This window comes from Streptopelia decaocto, assembly GCF_964273445.1.
Source record: "Streptopelia decaocto genome assembly, chromosome: 3".
In the NCBI taxonomy this organism is placed as follows: domain Eukaryota; kingdom Metazoa; phylum Chordata; class Aves; order Columbiformes; family Columbidae; genus Streptopelia; species Streptopelia decaocto.
Window position 1 is genome coordinate 29839344 of NC_138656.1, and position 21313 is coordinate 29860656.

The 21313-nt window shown below is 38.5% G+C and overlaps 2 protein-coding genes across 4 annotated transcripts in view; one reads left to right on the top strand and one right to left on the bottom strand.

Moving 5' to 3' along the window:
* Positions 1 to 14299, bottom strand: part of PIGF (phosphatidylinositol glycan anchor biosynthesis class F) — a 22583-nt gene extending 8284 nt beyond the window's left edge. For 2 of the 3 annotated variants that reach the window (XM_082047952.1, XM_082047950.1), the window contains exons 1-5: positions 14229 to 14299; positions 13303 to 13553; positions 11602 to 11693; positions 10065 to 10181; positions 4586 to 4694 (exon numbers count right to left, since the gene is read on the bottom strand). In XM_082047952.1, the coding sequence (XP_081904078.1) occupies positions 4586 to 4694; positions 10065 to 10181; positions 11602 to 11693; positions 13303 to 13530 (546 nt within the window). In that variant the 5' untranslated portion in view covers positions 13531 to 13553; positions 14229 to 14299. Of the gene's footprint in view, positions 1 to 4585; positions 4695 to 10064; positions 10182 to 11601; positions 11694 to 13302; positions 13554 to 13655; positions 13949 to 14228 lie in introns of those variants that run through there. The other variant, XM_082047951.1, reaches the window with a different exon arrangement.
* Positions 14300 to 14309: 10 nt separating this feature from the next.
* On the top strand, positions 14310 to 20673 carry CRIPT (CXXC repeat containing interactor of PDZ3 domain). The gene is made up of 5 exons (XM_082047961.1): positions 14310 to 14361; positions 14587 to 14652; positions 15041 to 15095; positions 15899 to 16002; positions 18752 to 20673. Exons 1-5 carry the CDS (start codon positions 14346 to 14348, stop codon positions 18814 to 18816), a joined length of 306 nt encoding a protein of 101 aa, XP_081904087.1. The 5' UTR covers positions 14310 to 14345; the 3' UTR covers positions 18817 to 20673.
* The last annotated feature ends 640 nt before the right edge of the window (positions 20674 to 21313 follow it).

Below are 21313 nucleotides of genomic sequence, written 5' to 3' on the forward strand. Positions count from 1 at the left end.
TGCACGAAAAGATGCTAATCCAAATACAACAGCTAAGGACTGGGAAATAGATTAGCAAAAAATGAACCTAGTGTTGCCCTCAATTGCTTTTTCTTTTAAGTAGCAACAAAGTGACATCAGAAGAACTCCTATATGTATCAGCGTGGCAATTCGGACAACAGGTGCCTTACAGAAAAGTGCGGGCTGCTTCATTCAATACTCTAATGGAATTCCAGCATCCTCAGTTGTCCCTTCCTTCAACCTCTTGTTTGCTTCAGGTGAGTGACAACAGGCCATTTACATTTGAAGCCATTGCTATAAACAGACTTCACAAAAGTGGCTTTACATACTGCACTCTCTGAACTGGACTACAGTCAATTTAAAAGTAGACTGTGGACACTCTGAAATTGTCAACAGTTTAAAGAAGTGCTAAGTCCTGATGAAGTGGAAAAATAAACCAAGACAGTGCTTTACTTTTTGTGTGAACCTCACTTTATATTAGATTGTTCTAACAGAGCTAAATCAACAGCAATAGCATTTTTAATTCCAAACTTGTAGTGCATTTCTGCACCTGCTAGATGTCAGATGTTTTTGCTAAGTTCTGACATTTCAGGGCCACAAACAGAGCACAAGGGCAGCACAAGGGACCCTTTGGTGTCCTCTATTAAGTGATATTTCTCAGCTATTGTTGACGCATCCAAGTCTTGTAGTACAAATTTCACCTTGTCTACAACACTCTTTAAAGCACCATCTGAAGCTAAAGCTACAAATGCATCTGTGTTTCCGTAACACGTTGTTATACCACAAATACTAACCATAACCAATAGAAACATCAGAGCCAGATTTTGCAACAAATGGGCTTAAAGGCCTTAACACTGTTCTCTAAAATTATAATAGTAAGAGTTAAACCACATTTTCTGTTCTAGAGCAGAACCATTTCCACTACAGAGTTTAATTCTTTTTCTTTCAACAAGAAGTCTAAACACTAATAAAACCTGTTCTTATCTCAAAACCTGGTCTTGAGTCCAAACACTAAACTATTCCATTTGAATCCCTTTTTGGATCTGAGAAGGGTAAATCCAAAACTGTAATTCCCAAACTCTCCGCTTTCAGGCTAATAGTAGAAACAGCTGATGTCAAAAGCATGACAACTTAATACGTTATTCATGCAGATGCCTAGAAGTAACTGGGTTTTGACTGGGCTCTGATTACTTTTAAGCCTACATTAAGATCTACATGATTTTTTTTCAGACCTTGCTTGAGACTTAATCCATCAGTGTTCCCATAAACATACCAGCTGGGTTAGGTTCTATACAAAACACTGACAGGCCATGTCTTTTGGGGATATATATATATATATATATATATATATTTTTTTTTTTTTTTTTTTAAATAACCTCTTCCTGCAACTGCATTATGTAAAGGTATTTTTATGTTCAATAAATCGGTGGTTAGTTCAGTCACTCAGGAGATAGGCAATCTGCAGTAAAGATTTTCTTCCCAAACTGAGCAGATCTGCAACAACAGCAGAATCCTTTATGAGGGCCATTCTTCTTTCCCCTGCCTTTGGCTGAAGACACCACAGAAAGCACCTCTCCTCTTTGACTGCTACAGTGGAAGAATCTGCTATGAGTTTCTGTAATCACCTGATGTCAGGTAGCAAAAGGACCACTCTTGCAAAAAGGGGTTTCATTGCTAGTCTCCAGCGAACTTCTGAAGAACACCAGAAACATCTCTTGGCTCTGAAGATTTCTGAGAGAGCAATGCAGAGCTACTATGTGCAGCTCAACACCTGTGTTGTTGAATCCATACTGCTCATTGGGGATAGAAAGGCAAAATATTCATGTCAACTATTGCATGAAGTTCAGTGTTTCCAGAGAACCTGATTCGTACATATCTCAGCTTGGCTAAATTGGGAAGCAGTGTTTCCTGGGCACCTACTGAAAATGCCTGGCCAGGACACTTTTTCCCCTCCCTTCCCCCTTCTTTTATGCCTTCATGACTGATATTTAAGAGATCATCTTCACAAAAATATTAAATTATCAATAGGTGATCAGAAACTTCTGAGACTTGGGAACAGGGTCTCTAAGAAGCTACTTTAAAGAGGTTCATTTCCGCTTTGAAGATTTGTTACCATTTTGGTGTTTCACTGTGTTGCTTTGCCGAGATAATTTGACTTTTAAAACTGCATTACGTTTTAACAAGAACTTCTTCCATCTCCTTATACAGCAGATCTTTAAAAATTATCACTTAAAACTGCAGTTTTCAAAGATAATTGAAGTGGCAGCCTGCAGGACTCGTAAGTAAACTTCTCTGTGGTTGCTCTTGAATGGGTCACATGATGATTAAAGTAACAACTGAGCAGTTCAGACCCAAAATGGAAAGCAAGATTCTTCCCCCACCCCACTATTTTAAATACTACAAGGTAAAAGATGGAGACATGGGGATATGGAAAAATGAAGGGAACTTAAGGGAAAGAACATAGCAGCAAATGCTCTGGCTCTAGGCAGAGGAAAATTGCTTTGATGCAGGAATCGATAGTCAGAAGCTCTTCCCTGCCAACTCTGGTATCAGCAGTATGTCAGAAATGAGGGTGGAGATGGTGAAGGAAAAAGGAAATGCAGACATACAGTTTTTGCTGCTGCCTGAATTCTCTGGGGCGCATTCATGCCCAGGAACAGCTAGTGACAAGTTATGGTATCTGAAGTTTTTGCAGATGCTTTGCTGATCTGAGGAGTCATATAGTATCTTTTTAGATGTCTAAGTATAGATTATAGAGCTTAACTTTGTCAGTCTTGTTTGGTTTCTATTAACCTGGAAGAGTTTTCAAACAGAAAAAGCAGCCAGTAAATTACCCAACTTGTGTGTCCTACTATGGGAAGATGGGTGAATGAACAAATAAAGTAAAAAATTAACTGTACTTAAAGTATCTGTCTTAATCTAGTAGTGTCTTTGTTTTGTTCATCAGAGTCTACAGATTTTTTCCTTATATCATTGGTGCATACAAGGTGAAAGTTTTATACACAGCATATCAGCAAACTTCCAGATTTTGGAAATCAAATAAAACCTGCCAGATGTGATGAGCCATCCTACAATCCCAGCTGAGCAAGAAAAAAGTGCTTGCCTCCCATTGGAACAGGAAAAGTGAGTAAGACTTCGCAAGAAGATACAAGATTGCATTTCAATGAATCCCTTGAATTTGGGGTTACATTCATGTCCCTCAAAAATTAACCAGTGCCAATACAAACCTATGACCGATTGATGGTGAAACTTCTTGCAAGAGTAAAACCAAGGGGTTTTAGGGAAGAAAACCTGATTTCTTTAGTTAAAGTATTAACCTACTCCTCTATTATTTTTAAATAGAAATTTTAGTATCTCATTACACTGTTGGAAAGAAAGGCTGGTGGCATAAAAGCAAGCTGTTAGCTACTTATGGATGAGAAGAAACTTCTCAGTAAGGGTGACAGAACACTGGAATAGGCTGCCCAGGGAGGTTGTGGAGTCTCCTTCTCTGGAGACATTCAAAACCCACATGGACGCCTTCCTGTGTAACCTCATCTGGGTGTTCCTGCTCTGGCAGGGGGATTGGACTAGATGATCTTTCAAGGTCCCTTCCAATCCCTAACATTCTGTGATTCTGTGTGATTCTGTGACAAACTTCCATTGCAATTGTAAGCCACAACATCTCTGCAATATCAGAGAGAAAAGTGTATTACCTGTTACAATGATTCCTGAAAAAAAACCTTTGAAACCATCTGCTTAAGAACAGGCCTGGTAGAGACTACTCACCTGAGAGTGTATGAGTTTGGTAACCTGAGGAAAGAAAACCTCCACTGAAGGCATTTGCTTTGGCTAAACACCTCTGTGCTTTTATTAAAGTCTATTCAACCCTTCCACTGCAAATAAAACCTAGTGTCATAATTTTATGGCAACTGCAGACTGTTTAATGGAATCATTTATCCATGCCAACAAAAAGATTAAGAACACGGCACTGACACTTGAATTTATAAAGACAGAATCTGCAATGCCAGCTTCCCATTTTTTATTGTGCAACTACAAAGCTAAGGCTTGCCTTCCTCTGAAATCAGAAGGTAAGTTTTTAGTACTGTGCTTTGGCCACACCATTTCCACAAATCAATCCAAATCCATTTAAAATGCATTCTGTTAAGTGCTTTTAAGGAAGACAGAAGGTAACTAAAACACTAGGAAAGCATCTTTTCTTCCCTACCCATAAACAATAAAAGCTACCAGACTGAAGGCAGACAATCTTGGAGCCATCTTTATTTCACATTTCCCTTCCTGCTTCTCTAGCTTCTTCTTATCACAGAACTTACAGCTCTATTTCACGATAAAATTTCCATGCAACAGACACTCATAAATCTATAACAAAGAACTTATTAAAAATGGAGGTAAAAATTTTGCATTTCACGGCCTAACACTGTAAGCACAGATGCTTTCAATGACTTTTAAAATGTTTGGCATAACCGTGTAGGAACAGCTTATGAGTAAATCCAATATACCTGTACAGTCTCAGAGCAATTTTGTGTAGCATACATTTCTAGAAAATAAATATTTTCATATTTATGATAAAGGTGTACATACTAACCTGCCAAGGCCGATCCCAATCAAGAGGAATAGGAAATGCTCCAAACCAAGCTCCAAATATACTGCAGATGGTAGTAATTTGTAGATTGCTTTCCCAGATGGAAGTAGCTCTGTAAAAACAGTATGTTACAAGATTTCAACAGCAGAAGTTGCCATGTCAGAATGTCACAACCAGTTTCTCCCAAGATTTTTGAGACTACAAATAGATACAAACATCCATTTATTTGATAAGTAGCATGCAGGTTTCTCATAAAAGATACGAACTGTAACTAAAATGTAAGTTGCATATTCCAGTTACAATCACAATCTTTCTATACCACACATTCAGTTTGGTTTTTTTTTTTTTTCCCCTGAGACGTTTACTGCAAAAGCTAATTTATTTACCTGGAAATGCTCCTAATGAGCTTGAACTACTACTTGACTGAGCAAATTAAAGTATCACGATACTGTGTGCATTGCAGGGAGAAGCAGACATCAAAACACATGTACAGTCACAAAGTATTCTATAGTGTAGACACGTTGCTATTTGATGACTACAACAACTTGAAATTTAAAATAGAAGTCCACTATGTGAATATTCCAATGCAAATTTCCATCAACTGAAAAGAAACATTGCAAATAAATGTAACCTGCATGTTGCAGCCCTTCAGCAACATTGCATCAAAGTTCAAGTACACTGGCTGCAGCATAAACCTATTGCACGCTGAAGAACTCTGACATTGCCAATCATGACACTCATCGTATCATAAGAGATGTTAATGACTTCAGTTCTCAGTTTATGGCCTTCTACCACTACTGACTTCAAAAGTTTTGGAAAAGTTTGGTTTCTTTTTAACAGACAAGCATTCATTGTCCATCATCAGCCTACCAAGTGATTGCTTTTATATTCTCAAGCCATGAACATCTGAGTACTTGGTACCAATTGAAAAACAAGAGCAGCAGAAGTTCAGAACACAGTAGGGGACAACTCTGAGACAGAAGAACCAGGTAGAAATCCCCTCCCCAAATCCATAAAGTAAGAGATCTCAATCTTCAGTTTGCTACATCTCAGATTATAAACACAAGCCTAGCTTTAGCTAACAGAAGAAAAAAAGATGTGCATTTTTATGGCTAAAACTAGAAGGATGGTAAACTCTGAGCCTCACATGTGCTGTTTATGTTGCATGACATGAAAGCTTTAAGCCTACACCTTGTTTTGAAGAGTCTAAAGTTTCTGACTTTATTTCTGAGTACACCTAACTCACTGCTGCATTTGCTATTGACCAAACAGCTCACAAGCGTAAAGCAAGTATTTTCCATTGTTTGCAAAATAAAGATCATAAAGATTATAGTATTTATGGTGCAACATTGACATTTTGAGCAGAACTATTTATTTTACAATAACGCCATCCCTTTAACTTACAACACTCCATTTCAATTCACAATCTTAACAGCTTGATATATTTTTTAAAGGGAAAGGTCCTGATTTAATTCTGGAACTGTTCAGGAGTCTGCACATACAAAATGCTTGTAAACTATTTTCAGAAGCTGAATAACTGAGCAGCACAGGGAAGAGAACACTCACACCAGCCTCAAAGCAGCAAAAGAGCCAGCAGAATATGCCAAGGACTGACTGAGGTACATTCGCACTCCACAAGACATCTTGTCTGGTAAATCTACACACATACTGCTGCACCATATGGAGGTATCAGACTGAACCCAAACCAAAACAACAGAATTAGCAAGGCACAGCGCCCAAGTGAAGAACAGCCACTGGCAGTTTTGCAACCATTTGAGCTTCACATTCAGCCACTCCAGAGCACGGATACTGGCTACGCAAGTACAACCTGACTTGTCCTCCAACATCATTCTGAAGGAAAAACGTTTTGATTATTCTCTTCATGGAATGTCACCCATTGGAATTCTTGTAGGTATAATTTAGCCCATTAAACGATCACATAAACCCCTCGTTTATATGAGGCTAACAACTGCAGGAACATTTATAAACTTTGAGTTTTATAAGTTTCTTTATTTTTAAACTACAAACAAACTACAACTAAGATCATTCTGCAGGAAAAACTAGTAATATTTAAGACAGGTTAAGGTTGGAGTCGATGATCTTGAGGGTCTCTTCCAACTGAAATGATTCTACAATAATAAACGTTCTCTAGTGGCACAAAGGCCTTTTAAAGCCCAAAGTAATTATTTACCCCTTTAAATAATACAATAAATTAAGTGCTGCTTTAAATTATGTTTGAATTAAGAGGTTAAGCTAACATTAAAGAATTTACTAAGGCAGCTCCTGGATAGACAAGATCTGGAATTTCGGGCTGTGGCAGGACTGAAATAGTAAACAGCACTTAGTATTTGATGACACCTACCTTTACAAAGGACATTTCCAAGTCTGTAAGAGTACACAGTTCACAAACAAGTGATAAAATTGGTGAAATTAAAACTGGAAAGAGCCCTAAAGTTATGGTTTTATGCTATTTTTTTGCAAGGTCCAAATAAAATCTATTTCCTACCCAGGTGACCTAATTACTGTTATACCAAAAATTTCACCACCATTATTCAGATTAGTGATTTGAAATAAACAGTCTCCAGAAGGAGCAATAAAAATCAGCAACTGAAAGCTGATTTTTAAAGGCTTTTATAAAGGAGGCTATTTTAGCCAACAATTACTGAAAAGTCATTTAAAGAATGTCACCTGTTTCCAATAACCCCTCCTGTAGCTTTTATTTCCCTCTGTCTGCTTAGGGCAGCACATGATAGCATACGATCAGTGTCACGACATTGGTCACAACACCAGATGTCAGAGTCCAGAGATAGCTGGCATGCCCCCCCTCTTCCCAAAGCCAGAATTAGTGAAAAGAGCCCTGTTCACAGCCTGACTTAGAACCGAAGTTTTTGTGATGTAGAATACACATACTTACTTTTCTCAAACATTCTGTGTGTACATAGACTATAAATGTGCGGGTATGAAAATATTGTTCAGATTTCTTAAAGTAATTAAAAAAAACCTCTATTTGGCCCATTAAGTTGACATTTCTAATTCAAAAGTGCACTCAGTTTGAAAATGTGGAGCATGGGCAATTTTCTGTCTTGTGTTTCATGCAATTGTTTCACGTATACAGAAAAAAACACCCAACCAAACACCTCCCCTCTCCCCCACCAACAACTCAAGCTTTATAATACCAACAATAAACCTGCAGTGTCACAGCTTACATGTTACCACGAGACAGCACATATAATCTACCTCCTAGAGGCACGGGCACTTAAAGATTGATCTTGCAGTAACCCTTTCAAAATTGATTTTACTAGCAGTGACTTCACTTCCTAGTGCTGCAAGTAGAAGCAGAAAGAGAAGCATCTCTGCAGAAAAAAATAAACACTTTGCAAGATTATCCCCCAAATATTTGTCAGACTGACTCAGTTGTACCATAGCTATTACGATGAAATAGATCAGACACAATTTGTTTGAATGTGACTTTATGAATAGTCCTGTGACAAGATATTATGTGCATCAGTATTTTCACATTAGACCACCTAAAACAGTAAAAAGTTATTGAGATTAATAGCTATGTAATTAGTATCTGTTACTTATTTACATTTGATATATCAAGATAAACATTTTTTTCTAAATGTATTTCTCTTTCTGCAAAAACAATAACACAAGCACATTTTGGTCATATAAATATTGTGCAGGCAAATAAGAGTAAGAAAATTAAATGCCAGCGGTTACTGAAGTCTAAATTGTATTCAGCTATTTTTAAAACACATTCCTTTTTCATTCTAAGCTATACACTTAATCAGACTTTCCAGCTTGCTGTTCCAGTACAATTCAATTTGCTAAAACCTTCTTTCAAGGCAAACAGCTGTGTCAATCTTACCTAACCATCCTTTTCCTCCACTCAACCAGTCCCACCTCATTCCACATAGTTGAGACAACATTTCAATACATCATGTCTACACTCAGCTCACACCTACATGTGAGACGTTCCAACTCAGTCATGAGGTCAAATGAAAAAGCACAGGATTATTTTTAAAAGAGCAGCTTGCTAAAATCCATTAAAAATTTTGCTACCATATTTCTCTTTCATTTAAAAGCCAGTCTAAATAAACATCATTATTAAATAGACATTTTATTCAGATAACGTCACATGGCTCCCTAGTAAGAAATATGTACAAGTTGTCACAGCAAAAATGCCAAAACAAGACAACTCTCTTTCCTGCTGAAATAACATTAAGATCTAGTCTGGGAAAGAAATTGACAGGCATTCAAAACCTAACCTGGCACAAAGACATCTGTTGTCAAGCATCTGTTTCTTCAATTCAACTATTATTTCCAGTTGCAAAGCCTCCAACGATGACTAAGTGAATCAGCAATGATCTGTTTTGGCTAAACAATTCTGTGCTTTTATTAAAGTCTATTCAACCCTTCCACTGCAAATAAAAAACAAACAAACAAACAAAAACCAAACAAGCATAACTGGCTAGAATAAGGATTCAAGATATCTTTCAGTAAGCTGAGAACTGAGATAAACCAAAAGTCAATACCTGGAACTACTACAAAAAGTCTACTTTTCTCCTTCTAGACAGAAGTTTAAACTTTTAGGTGTTTAAACCTATAGTAACTCTATAGGTTAGCAGCGTTATACGACTTCTCTCTTTTGAGATAAGACTTTATCCATATGAACCATTAAAAGCAAATGAATGCTAACATCTTTTTATTAAATCTCAAAGATATTTGGGGCTTCTTTATGTTTCAGCATCCCAGTCCTTCAACAATCCTGTTATTTAGTGAGTGGAAAAAAGGCAGAAGAGAGAGAAAACTTCTGAAAAGTACATTATCCCTGATATAGGCTGATGTCATGGCTGTCACTGAGGTGAAAATGAGGTTAAAAGGCTCATTTTACTTTAAACGTACTCTTGAAAAAAATAATGCTTGAAACCAGCTTTCTTTGAAATTTGAAAAAGAGCATGGGTAAAGATTATATACTTAAGACCACAGTAAATTATATATAATTTTCACCATTATGTTCCAGTTAAAAGTACTGTTAAAATAGTGCTTCTTTTGGCTCGTTATTCCTACTTTTAAAACTGTATTTACGAAGGTACTATTGGGTGATGTGTGAGATTCTCCCTGTACAGTGCAGTCTCAGGTCTCCTCTTTGCTTGACAACCACTATACTGGTTTTACTACAATGGTTTTACGCAGTAAAATGTGCATTTGAAACTTTACTTTCTTCAAACACATATAAAGTGAGATTTAGTGTCTGGACACCAAAAATAAAAAGCCAGTTTTCTGAATCAATGTCTCTAAAATAAAGAACAATTTTCTTTGTCAGAAAAGCTTTCATAAGCTTCCAATTACAAATATGAAAAACACCCATAATTCAGGAAGTTTTCCTTTCTTTACAAAAAATTCCATGATATATTGTTTACATCAATTCCATCAATTTCTATTCTGGTCAAATAAGAAACTTCAGAATAGAACTTACCCATTTTTACTAAATACCCGTATCCACGCTTGTATGTTTGGTCCCAGCATACACAAGCATTGTAAAGTAGTAAAGGTAGACAGGAGAACTGCAAACAAAAATGTCTCAGTCACTGACCTACAAAGAAGGAAAATTACAAAATTAAATGAGGTAGTTACTAATTTTGTAAGAGTTCCAAGATTTAGGAAAAAAACCCCAAACAACACCTCTAAGTCAACTTGTGAACGCACGCATGCTTTCTTAAACCTCACACATAAGAAAAAAGTATTTTCCTCTTACTCTGCAGAATAATAAAGACAGAAAGAATTCTGGTGTCTGTTATCTCAAAGACCAAAATGCAGTAATTATTTTAAATGCCTGATACCGGTAGCATTTTTAAAAACACAGGTGCACCTCATACAGAACATTAGTTCTGAACTGAAGTTTGCCTGAATATATTTACTGCATTATTCCATTTGTTTTTCTGGTTTGATGTTGTGAAAGCAACCATGAAATCAAACTACATGGTGCCATTGTTATTTGGTAACTTAGTATCTCTCTCAGAGATATCTGGCTGATTCATGCCTCTCCTTTTTATTTTTTTTTTCTTTTTTAATCATTCCTAAAATTTAAAATGCTAATATAAGAAGGATGAAAAATATGCAAGATGTGTCTCTTAGAATCTTACAGGGGAAATGACTAAATGAAACTTGGAAAAATGTTTGTACCCATATGTTTAACATAGATATTGAAGTAAAAGGAGTTGTTTGTAACTGTCTTGAACAACACATGTCCAAATACTGTGTCCATTTCCAGGCCCCTCAGTTCAAGGACAGGGAACTGCTGGAGAGAGTCCAGTGCAGGGCAACAAAGATGATAAAGGAGTGGAGCATCTCCCTTATGAGGAAAGGCTGAGGGAGCTGGGGCTCTTTAGCTTGGAGGAGACTGAGGGGTGACCTCATTAATGTTTATAAATATGTAAAGGGTGAGTGTCATGAGGATGGAGCCAGGCTCTTCTCGGTGACAACCAATGATGGGACAAGGGGCAAAGGTGCGAACTGGAACACAGGAGGTTCCACTTAAATTTGAGAAGAAACTTCTTCTCAGTGAGGGTGACAGACACTGGAACAGGCTGCCCAGAGGGGTTGTGGAGTCTCCTTCTCTGGAGACATTCAAAACACGCCGGGACACATTCCTGTGTAACCTCATCTGGGTGTTCCTGCTCTGGCAGGGGGATTGGACTAGATGATCTTTCAAGGTCCCTTCCAACCCCTGACATTCTGTGATTCTGTGTGTGATTCTGTGAAATTTTAAGAGCCAGCGTCCAGAAAAGAACAACAACCCCCCCCAAAAAAACAACCTGAAACCAAACAACCAATAAACACACAACAAACAAACAAACAAACCCCAAACCCCAGCACAGCCACCCTTCTTCCCCCAGCCAGGAGCTTATCCTTTAACTTTCAATGTGCCGGGAGATGTATTAGTACTTATACCAATATCTGTAAGGAGAACTGCCCCTTAAAATGTTTAGGGAAAGAAGGGTCTTCTGACTTACTCTATGAGAGGTGCTCCATAAAGAACAATAATCGCATGAAACAGTATGCAAGACATGAAAAAGTATACACAGCATTTTAGAAATCTGGATATCTAAAAAAGAGCAATAAAATATCAGAATATTTTTTCAAAATAAAAGAGAACATAAGTAACATACATAGTCTATACCTTATCAGTAGCATTGTAGTCTACCTATTTCTTTAATCTCAGCTACAGCACAGTATGATAATAGCATGGCATATTTCAAAACAGTTATCCCTATGCTTAATACTTTAAATAATTAACCATCATTTTTTTCATGCATTCCAGTATAGTAAAGCAAACATACAAAAGATACAACTGGAAATGACAAGATAAATAGAGATAATTTTATTGTGTATTTGTACATTTCTGTTTTACATCTGAGTGTTATGTCCATTCTTTAAAAGGCAACATTCACAGAAAGTAAAAAAATATTTAAAGCAAGAAAAAATGAAATATGAAAAGACATTCAGAAACAAAGGTAACACTTAAAATTACATTAAATAAAAAACACATTTTGAACTTGGCACCTTAAATTCTAAATCCATTTGAGAAATGTCCATGACTTTCTATAAATCTGCAAAACACATACAGTTTTCTCTGAATTTAAATAACTGTTTCTGGGTACTCACTATACCACGTAGAAGTATAGCCACTTGATAACAGTTCTGGTTAGATCTGTTCTGATCAGGTCACCAATGGAAATTCATAATTTCACTTGGGTACTTTTTTAATATTTATTTCTCATGCTAGGTTGGGATGAAATCTCACACAGAACACAAAGCCTGCTTCATTTTTAAAGCACAGATGATACCTGTTTTCCATAATGACTTTGTGTATTTTACATCCCACTCAGTCAGTAAAACACGTAAAAGCTTTGTAGACTAAGATACTGCTTTCAGGGATGTTTGCTTGGATGTTTAAGAATCGCCACATCAGAGCACTAAATCTTGCCTGACTCAGCAAGCTGGGAATGTAAAACTATCCCCCTGACTTCAGAACGCTGCTTCTGAACAAGTTGTGCGCCACTCCAAATTTGCTGTTTTCAAACATAATTCATTTGGATTCATACCTTTAATGTGTTACAAACTGAAACTACAAAGATTTATCTCAGATTTAGATAGTTCTGTATGCAAATTTCATCATTCAAGGAAATGTGACCATTTAAATACTTTTCATGTCATTTTTTAAGATTTATAAACTTGGTTTAAATTTTAATGAGCTTGTCTCTCTCTTATGTCTCAAATTCTAAAAAATATTTATCTTCCTTTAAAGTTATTAGAAACTTATAATTACATGTGAGAAAAATGTTTCTTCATAACACTGAAAGTCAGGTCTGGACTATTAAATGAGTTCTTTGCCCATTCAATTTTGCTGATTTTTTTGCCACCGTGCAAATTGTTGGAAGATCAATAGTTGGTACTACAAACAACAATATATTGACAGGAAAAAGCAAACACTCAGAATTGCTCACTGAACAAGTTATTTACAGGTAGAGGAAGTTTAACGTCACAAAAATATTGGAAAACTTATTTCAAAAGGTGCTACATACAGCTCATTCATAAAAAACAAGAATTAACCACCAAAAATTGTCTGCTTTCTTTCTTATTTGATTATTTCAGTGAAATAATTTGCTTCCCTTCTGTATTGTCTGGTAGCAATTTAAGAATAAAATTCTTACCTTGTGAGCAAACGAAATTCTCTTAGGAGACAGATTTGGTTTAAGGACTAAGTGCAAGATTATATTCAGGGTACTAACACAAACAGAACAAACACACAGCCACGCGAGGTGTGTGCCCAGAACTGTGAATCCATCCCAGAAGAAAGGTGGAACAACTGCTGTCAGAATAACTGAAAAAACACAGAGGAGGTTGGCAGCCGACAGCCTCCTTATTTCTGCTTCTTTCATGGTGTTCCCTCTTCACCAGCCACCTGCAAGACAGCGAGTCGTGCCTGTTACTAGAACAGTACAAATGCTACAGGAGAAGATTTTTTTTTTTTTCCTAGACACAACACACAGAGCTCTGAGCTTACTTTGGGGGTGAAAGTGATTATTTTCATAGAATCATAGAATGTCCTGAGTTGGAAGGGACCCACAAGGATCATCGAGTCCAACTCCTGTCCCTGCACAGGACAACCCCACAGTTCACACCATGTGTCTGAGGGCTTGTCCAGTCTCTTATTGAACACTGTCAGGCTTGGGGCCGTGACACCGCCCTGGGGAGCCTGTTACTGCCCCTCCCCGGCGTATCCTCCTGCCATTCCCTCGGGTTCTGTCATTAGTCAGGAAAGAGAGGAGTTCGGCGCCTGCTCTTCCTCCTCCCCTTGTGAGGAAGCTGTAGACCGCAGAAAAACGTCATTCTTTTATAAATCAGCCCCAAACCCAGGGACGCAGCAGCGGTACGCTCCGAGCACTGGGCCCCGGCCCCCTCACAGCAGCGGGGGCGCTGCCCGACTCAGCCCCCGCCGGGCCCGGGCCTTCCCAGCCGCTCCCTCCGCAGCCCGGGGACAGCGGCGGGGCGGCCTCCTGACACCTGTCGCGGGTTGGGTGGCGGGTGTGAGGTTGGGAGGGCGGAGGGTGGATGAGGGGCCGGTTCCGTCTCTTACCGCAGCGTCGCCGCCGCGGTGCGCGCGCGGGGCCGCCCGGCAACGGAAACCGGCGGCGCCCAGCGGTCAGTTCCGGGGCGGTCCCGGAAGCGGCTGTTTGTTGTGGTTGGGGCCGCCATGGTGTGCGAGAAATGTGAGTGGGCTGAGGGTCCTCTGCTCCGGGGGGTATCGGGCGTCTCCTGAGCTGAGCAGCAGCCCCGGAGCCCGGGCCCGGGCCTGGGCCGTGTGGGGCGGGCGGTGGGTGGCGGGTCCGGGAAGGCCCGTGTGAGGGCTGGCGTTCTCCCGGGGGCCGCGCTCGTCGCGAGTGTTAAGGCCGCGTAGATTTAATTTTTTGCCTTTGCAATGTCTGCTTACGTAGGTGAGAAGAAGCTCGGGACGGTCATCACTCCCGATACGTGGAAAGATGGTGCAAGAAACACGACAGGTGATCTTGGGGAGGTTTAACACTCGCTTTTCAGGTGTTTTAAAGGTGGTCACCTGACCTGTCTTATGATATTGAGGCTAAAATTTGAAATAGTTACTCAGGTTCATTTTTAACCTTGTATTTTCCTTCCCATGCTAATTCCACGCATTGGGAATTTATTTACCCTGAGCTCTTCAGTATTGAACTTGCCTGTTTTTTTTCTCCTTGTGTGGAATGATACACAAACAGAGTGCAGTGTAAAGTATTCTGTTGTCTTGTGCTTCTGTGCTGTATGTTTTATCTCTCTTTGTGACTTTATTTGCACACTTATAAAAACTGTAAACTGAGCTTTTTAAAGTATGCTTGGAACTGGGAAGCTTACTGGTTTGTGATTCTGTTCTTGTTGTAGAAAGCGGTGGTCGCAAGTTAAATGAAAACAAGGCGTTGACCTCAAAGAAAGCAAGGTTAGCATTTAGTACTGATTTTGGCTAAAAAAGTTAGTTTGCTGTAACTGAGGCCTGTTTCCTGCATATCTGGGCATCTACTCAGAACTTGTCCAAAATACTCGTTTTTAAAAAAGAGATAATTCTGGTGTGGTTATGACATTTGTTTAGTTGGTAAAAGTATGTCAAAACATATTTAATGGGTACTTTTTGCTGAATTGTAAGCGTGGGCAACTATTTTACTGCAACTCTTACCAAAACTGCTAGAGGTTGATGCTTTTGTTAGGAGTCTCCTTCTCTGGAGACATTCAGACCCCACCTGGACACAATCCTGTGCCATCTGCTCTGGGTGAACCTGCTTTAGCAGGTGAATTGGACTAGATGATGTCCAGAGGTCCCCTCCAACCTTAACTATTCCAAGGTGAGCCAGAAAGGCTTATTTTTTGTGCTAAGGTTGCCAGTACAATCTCTTGAGCATTTCCTTAATCTCCAGGGGATGTTCCGTTATACAAGGGGGCATGGTGCTGCTGGAAGATGTTTAAGTTCTAGTATCTTAATAAAAAGACACATTTTTAGTTCTGCTTTTGTTAAGTTTTTCTCCGTAATGCAAGAAATCTCTCTTAATGGAGAAAGTGGGAGCTTTTCTGTAGACTTTGTAGACTTTGTAGAAAGATTATTAGAAATAATCTTTGTACGTCTCTTTTCTCAGTTATAGTTTTTGCTGGGGTTTCTGCCTGTGCCCTCTGGCTCAGACTTTTTAAGGCAAGGCAGAGGAAATACTTTATTTCAAGGTGCATAAATAAAATACTTTTATTTTTTCCCAGGTTTGATCCTTATGGAAAGAACAAATTTGCAATATGTCGGATTTGTAAGAGTTCTGTCCATCAGCCAGGCTCCCACTATTGTCAAGGATGTGCCTATAAAAAAGGTGAGTTTCACTGAGTACCAAATTACCCCAGTTTGGTTTGAAATTAAAGAGCAAGTGGAACTCTTGAATTTGTTTTGCCTTGCAAAGAGAAGGCTAAGATGAATTTTAGTTGCTATCCTTAACTACTAATGGGAAAGCATAGAGAAGATGGAGTCAGACTCTTCTGAGGTGCACAGTAATAGAATAAGAGGAAATGCACACAGGTTAGAACATGGAAAATTCTAACTGCATACAAGGAAAGCAGTTTTTACCATGAGGGTGGTCAAATGTAGTAACAGGGACCCGGAGAGGTTGTGGAGTGTCTATAGGGGGTATTCAGAGCTTGACTTGAAAAGCCCTGAGCCACCCCCATCCAAGTTGGCTGTGGTTTTGAGTGTGGCAGGGAGAGGGCTAGAGGCTGCTGGAGATACCCTCCAACCGAAGTCATCTATGATTCTGCTGCTTTTAAAATGTATCTAGTATTTAAAGTCATAGGACTGGAAGGATAATTGTAAGCTTAATCCTTGCAATTGCGTAGAAAAATGTTATCTAGCAAGTTTGATATTTCTGTTGTTTTTGGTTTTTTTAATGAGATTTTGGAAAACTCAGTTGCTTGTTGCAATCCCTCTTCTGCGCCCCTCCCCCCAAAAAAGAAAAAAACAAAACAAAAATTCACCACCACCACCTGCCCACAAAGGCTAGCTTAAGGAAAGAAGAATACCCGCAGAATAAAAGGCAAACAGAAAAAGATAAACAGAGTTTTAAAAGCAATTAAGAAACAGTCACTGAAGGGAAATCGTGCTCATGGTTGTCTTTGTGCCTGCATCTATTCTTATGCATCCAGTATCTTAACATAAGCCATTGAAAGGTTAATTTCTTTAAAAAGAGTCTCTGGTCCAGTTATGAAGTACTTGATGCCTTGTAAGTCAAGCCTGTCTTAAGTTGAAACTGACAAATGAAAAAGATACAATTGTCCCTAGAAAGCAAGATATTGCACTGTGCAGCACATAATATATAAAATGTTCCTGTACATGAGTTATATATGAATGACTGCACTGAAATTCTGATTTTATGTGGAAGCTTTCTATCTTCCCATATTCGTAATAGTCTTCAGTATTGTTAAAAACTGTTCAAAAATTTTGGAGGGGAAAAAAAGAATCAATTTCAAGCAAATTTCATGAAGAGCCTTAAGGATATAAAACTTTATTAATAGTCTTGTGGTTTTGAGCAGATAAACAAAAGGACTCAAATTTGTAATTCCTGGGGCAGGGAGGAAAAAGTAACACGAACTCGGTTACATTGTTGATACCAAGGAATCCACATAGCACCCACACATGGGGCGGAGCAATTGCTACATGTAGAGCTACAGCTAACCAGTAGTAAGTTTTGTTTATGAAATGTCTTTTAATTGTTCTATAAATGCGCACCATGTCACTGAGCCAGCTATTTAGCAGCCCGCTGTAGGAGGGTGGCCTTTTCTAGCTGCTACATGCTCACCAGATGGCTGCCTGAATCCCAGATGGTAGAATCTTGTTCTCAAACTTATGGTTGGTTTGGGTGGGCTTCAGAATTTCATCTTTGTCTGTTTGTGTATCCTTGCAGATTGAATCTGCTTTCTTCGTAAAACTCAGAATTTTAAGTCCTTTAGACTCTAATTCTGGCCGCCAAAGATGTGGTTGGGGCACGTTTCTTGAAGCAAATGCAACCATATGGCTTAGTGCTTCCACTGTTGCATGTTTGAAATTGAGAGGCAATCTAAAGTTAATACTTCTCAATTTAGACCTGAAGTGAACAGCCTGTGAGCTGGATTTTGCTCTCCAAAGTAACTCGTGTGACATGTTCCCTGCTGTTCCCTTTCCTAATGGATTCTTAGATATGTGTCCAGTTCTGATGTCAATATATGACAGCACATGATATAGTTAACAGGAATAGTTGCCACTTGACAGTTTTATTATCTGCTGATGAATGATCTTGTAAAAAGAGATGTGGCCCTACCAAACAGAAGATTTAGCACCTTTCTGCTTCAGGAGGAGAGGGAAACCTTGAGACAAACCCCTCTGCCCTTACCAAACTTGTGTTCTTTTTGCTGCTCTAGTTTTCTGACTTGCCACTCTTTGGGTTTAGGTCAAAGTTCTCTGGGACATCTGTGGTCATTTTCACATCAGCTCTCAAGTATTCTTGGTTTCCATTGTTTCTCACTTCTACTGGTCTATGAATAGCTTAATTCTATGAAACTGTATTTAGTCTCAACTTTCTCAATTGTCCGAAGCTGCTGACCTGTTAATCTTCTATTTAACAGACAGTTTGTTGATGACTGTTTTCTTAGCCTAGCAATTTTGTGTCCTTCTTGGGCCTCAGTTTGGCTACAGGATTTACAAAGTTTAATAATATCACATATTTACCTGTTTGCTACATGGGAGCCTTCCCTGACTCTCTTCCAATATTCCAGCAAATTGCAGAGGCTTTGGGCAATGTTGTGAGTCATAATGCTCTCAAAATAGAGGTGTGGGGTTTTTTGTTGTTGTGGGTTTGGTTTTTGTTTTGTTTTTTTTAAGTGGCAGTATTACGCATGTGCTGCAAATGCTAATTTGCATTAGGAGTCATTACGTCTGAATTTGCAATATCTGGTGAGAAAATGCTCAGATTGTCACTGAGAGCTCATTTGAAGAATTTTTTGAAAATGATCTCTACAAAAACATAGAAACTATGTTTTTGAAGAAAACCTTTTGTTGTTTTGAAAATAATTTATACACTCTTTGTGTGCTTACAGGCATCTGCTCAATGTGTGGCAAGAAGGTCTTGGATACAAAGAACTACAAGCAAACTTCTGTCTAATTGTATTGACTAGTCTTCTTATGAACTTCTGTGTCTTTGTACAGTAACTTTTCTCTAAAATAATTTGTGAATATTACTTTCTGGAAGATAATACATTTACTTGGAATGACAGGGGAGGTAAAAACAGCCTGATTGTTTGCCTAGAAATGTACATAATATTTTTGTTGTTTTGTCACTAAGGTTAATTGATATTTAAAGCCAATGGTTTGTAGCAACTGATACAGTTCAAAGTGGATGAGAAGATCCTAGTGGACAGGTTGAAAGTATGTTACCATCATAACACATATCTTTGATACTAACACTTTTATTCTTTTGCTGTATCTTGAGTCTTCTGCTTGTCTGATGTATAAAATATGAGCTTGTATCATCTTATTAAAGTAGTACCTTCTTTTAGTTCTATGCTTATAGGTATTTATAATTACTCTCACCCCAAACTATTACGCCCTCCCATCTAAATATTGCTCTTCAAATTTTAATGCAATTGTCCTGTTAGATTTTGTTTCTGTCTCCAGTAGATTTGGTTAAATCACAAATTGTTCAACTATGGAAACCTGGAGCGTTACTCTGCCAGTTCTCTCTTTGGCGTTAAGACTGATGAGCTGCTCCCCTGTGAGCCTCTGAGGAGACTTAACATACGGCATGTGGTGGCCCAAGGCAATAAAATAATGAGCATCAATTTCTAATGCTAGGTTTCAGTCTCATCATTTGCTAAGTTAGTCTGGCTTTTAAATACTTGGTTTGAAACTGGCTCTTGAATTCTATGATGTAATTGCTTTATATGTGTGTTGAATTTGAAAGATCAAAAGAGGCTGCCTTCTCTTCAGTGTTGGTTTGATATACAACTCGAAGTGAGCCTCTCTGAACATCAGAGGCTGAGCGGTGGCTCTGCATTTCTTTTGTCCTTTGGTTCATTTCTACATAAGAAAGCAATTACAAAGTGTTCACTGTGCATGCATTCTAAGGCACAAGAATCATACTCTTAATCCATGGTGGGGTATTAACTAGACCTATTTAAGTGTTTACTCCTTCCAGCAATCTCCTCTTGGCAGTTGCTTTTGCAACTTTCTTTCAACTGTAACAGAAGGACTATCAATGAGAATTTCCCTATGAATAGATACTCTGGTTTAGATTTCCTTTTATTCTCATACCTTATTACTGAGACAACTGCATGACTAATGGAGACTGAAAAATCGCTGTTCTTTCTATGTGTTTGTGGCAGCAAATGAAGAATACTGGGGATATAGTTACTCTCTTAGCTCTTGCCATGGTGTGGTTGTGCTAGTTGTGTAACCCTCTAGAGGGAGCTGTTTGACATTTCCTGTCACCCTTAACTATCCATTATGGAGCATTTGTCACCGGAGTTTCTTGTTTGAAATGTGTTGACATCCTGCAATTGCTAAAATGGTAATTCTTTACAGCATTTTGGATCTACTAAAAAGCTTTGTCAGGGTAGTGGAATGAGCTGGGCCCCCCAAAAGAAGAAAGGAATGCTGCTGCTTTTTGTTTTAAAAGCTTCACCTACCTTAACAACTGAATGGAGGTAGGTGGATTTGCTAGTGGGTGACAGCTGGCAGCCTACAAAGTTATTTCCACATGGTGGTGGCCACTTCTTTCCAAACACATCAACGAATTCTAATATTAGTGTACATCTCTATGGCATGTCCTTTGTATAGATGAAAAGGGAATGTATATAATTGGCTTCAAGCTTGGCAGCAAGTGTTTGTCAGGAGACTGTGTGGTGATTTCAGGTGACAGATTCTCCAGTGTTCTCTGAACTCTTCACCCTTTATGGGTGTTTTCTATAAGGTTGATATTTGCTGTTCTGTGAATAAAACTTATTTTCTTGTCTTCCAGTAAGTCTGTTTCAAAAGCATTACTGTTTGTAATTCTTGAATACATGGTATGAATTGAATGTTTGCTGCACTCCGTAAATATTGGCACTGAATGAACTCTTACCTCATTTTGTAACTGATTTAAGAACAACAGGGATTTAAATAATATGATCCTTTGTTCATAATTTTTTTGTGAATAGAGCTTTCATGCACCTGCATGCTATTAACGGGCAGCTGCTTTTGCATGTTAGAATGTAATTTTGTTGGAAAAGGAGGACTTTTTTTTTTTTTAACAGTTGATACAAACAGCAGTTTGTTGTTCTAGTGGTTTGTACGTGCTTAGGATCTTCCATCTGTAGCTTTCAAACCTCCTTAGCCTCGTGAGAGTTTCAGTTCCTGAGATCTGTAAAATTTGCTGATATAACGGTCAACTTTCAGAAAATCCCGTTTTCCAAGTGTTGTTTTGGAGAACCATTGCTTTGAATTTAGATCACAAGCCCTCTTCTGCATGTCTGAGATGCACCACATTTCAAGGCAATCTTAAAAAGAAGCACTTAAAGTTAGATTTTAAACTTAAATATACCTTCTGTATAACTGACTTGGCATATAAAAGCATTTTTGTTGATACTACAAATGTCTTGTGAGCATGGGACACCTTTCCTGAG

Bases quoted from the DNA above. Each gene is read 5' to 3' on its own strand.
- CRIPT (XM_082047961.1), top strand. The intron at 14,653-15,040 runs GTGATCTTGGGG...TTCTTGTTGTAG, and splicing joins TGGTGCAAGAAACACGACAG to AAAGCGGTGGTCGCAAGTTA. The intron at 16,003-18,751 runs GTGAGTTTCACT...GTGTGCTTACAG, and splicing joins AGGATGTGCCTATAAAAAAG to GCATCTGCTCAATGTGTGGC.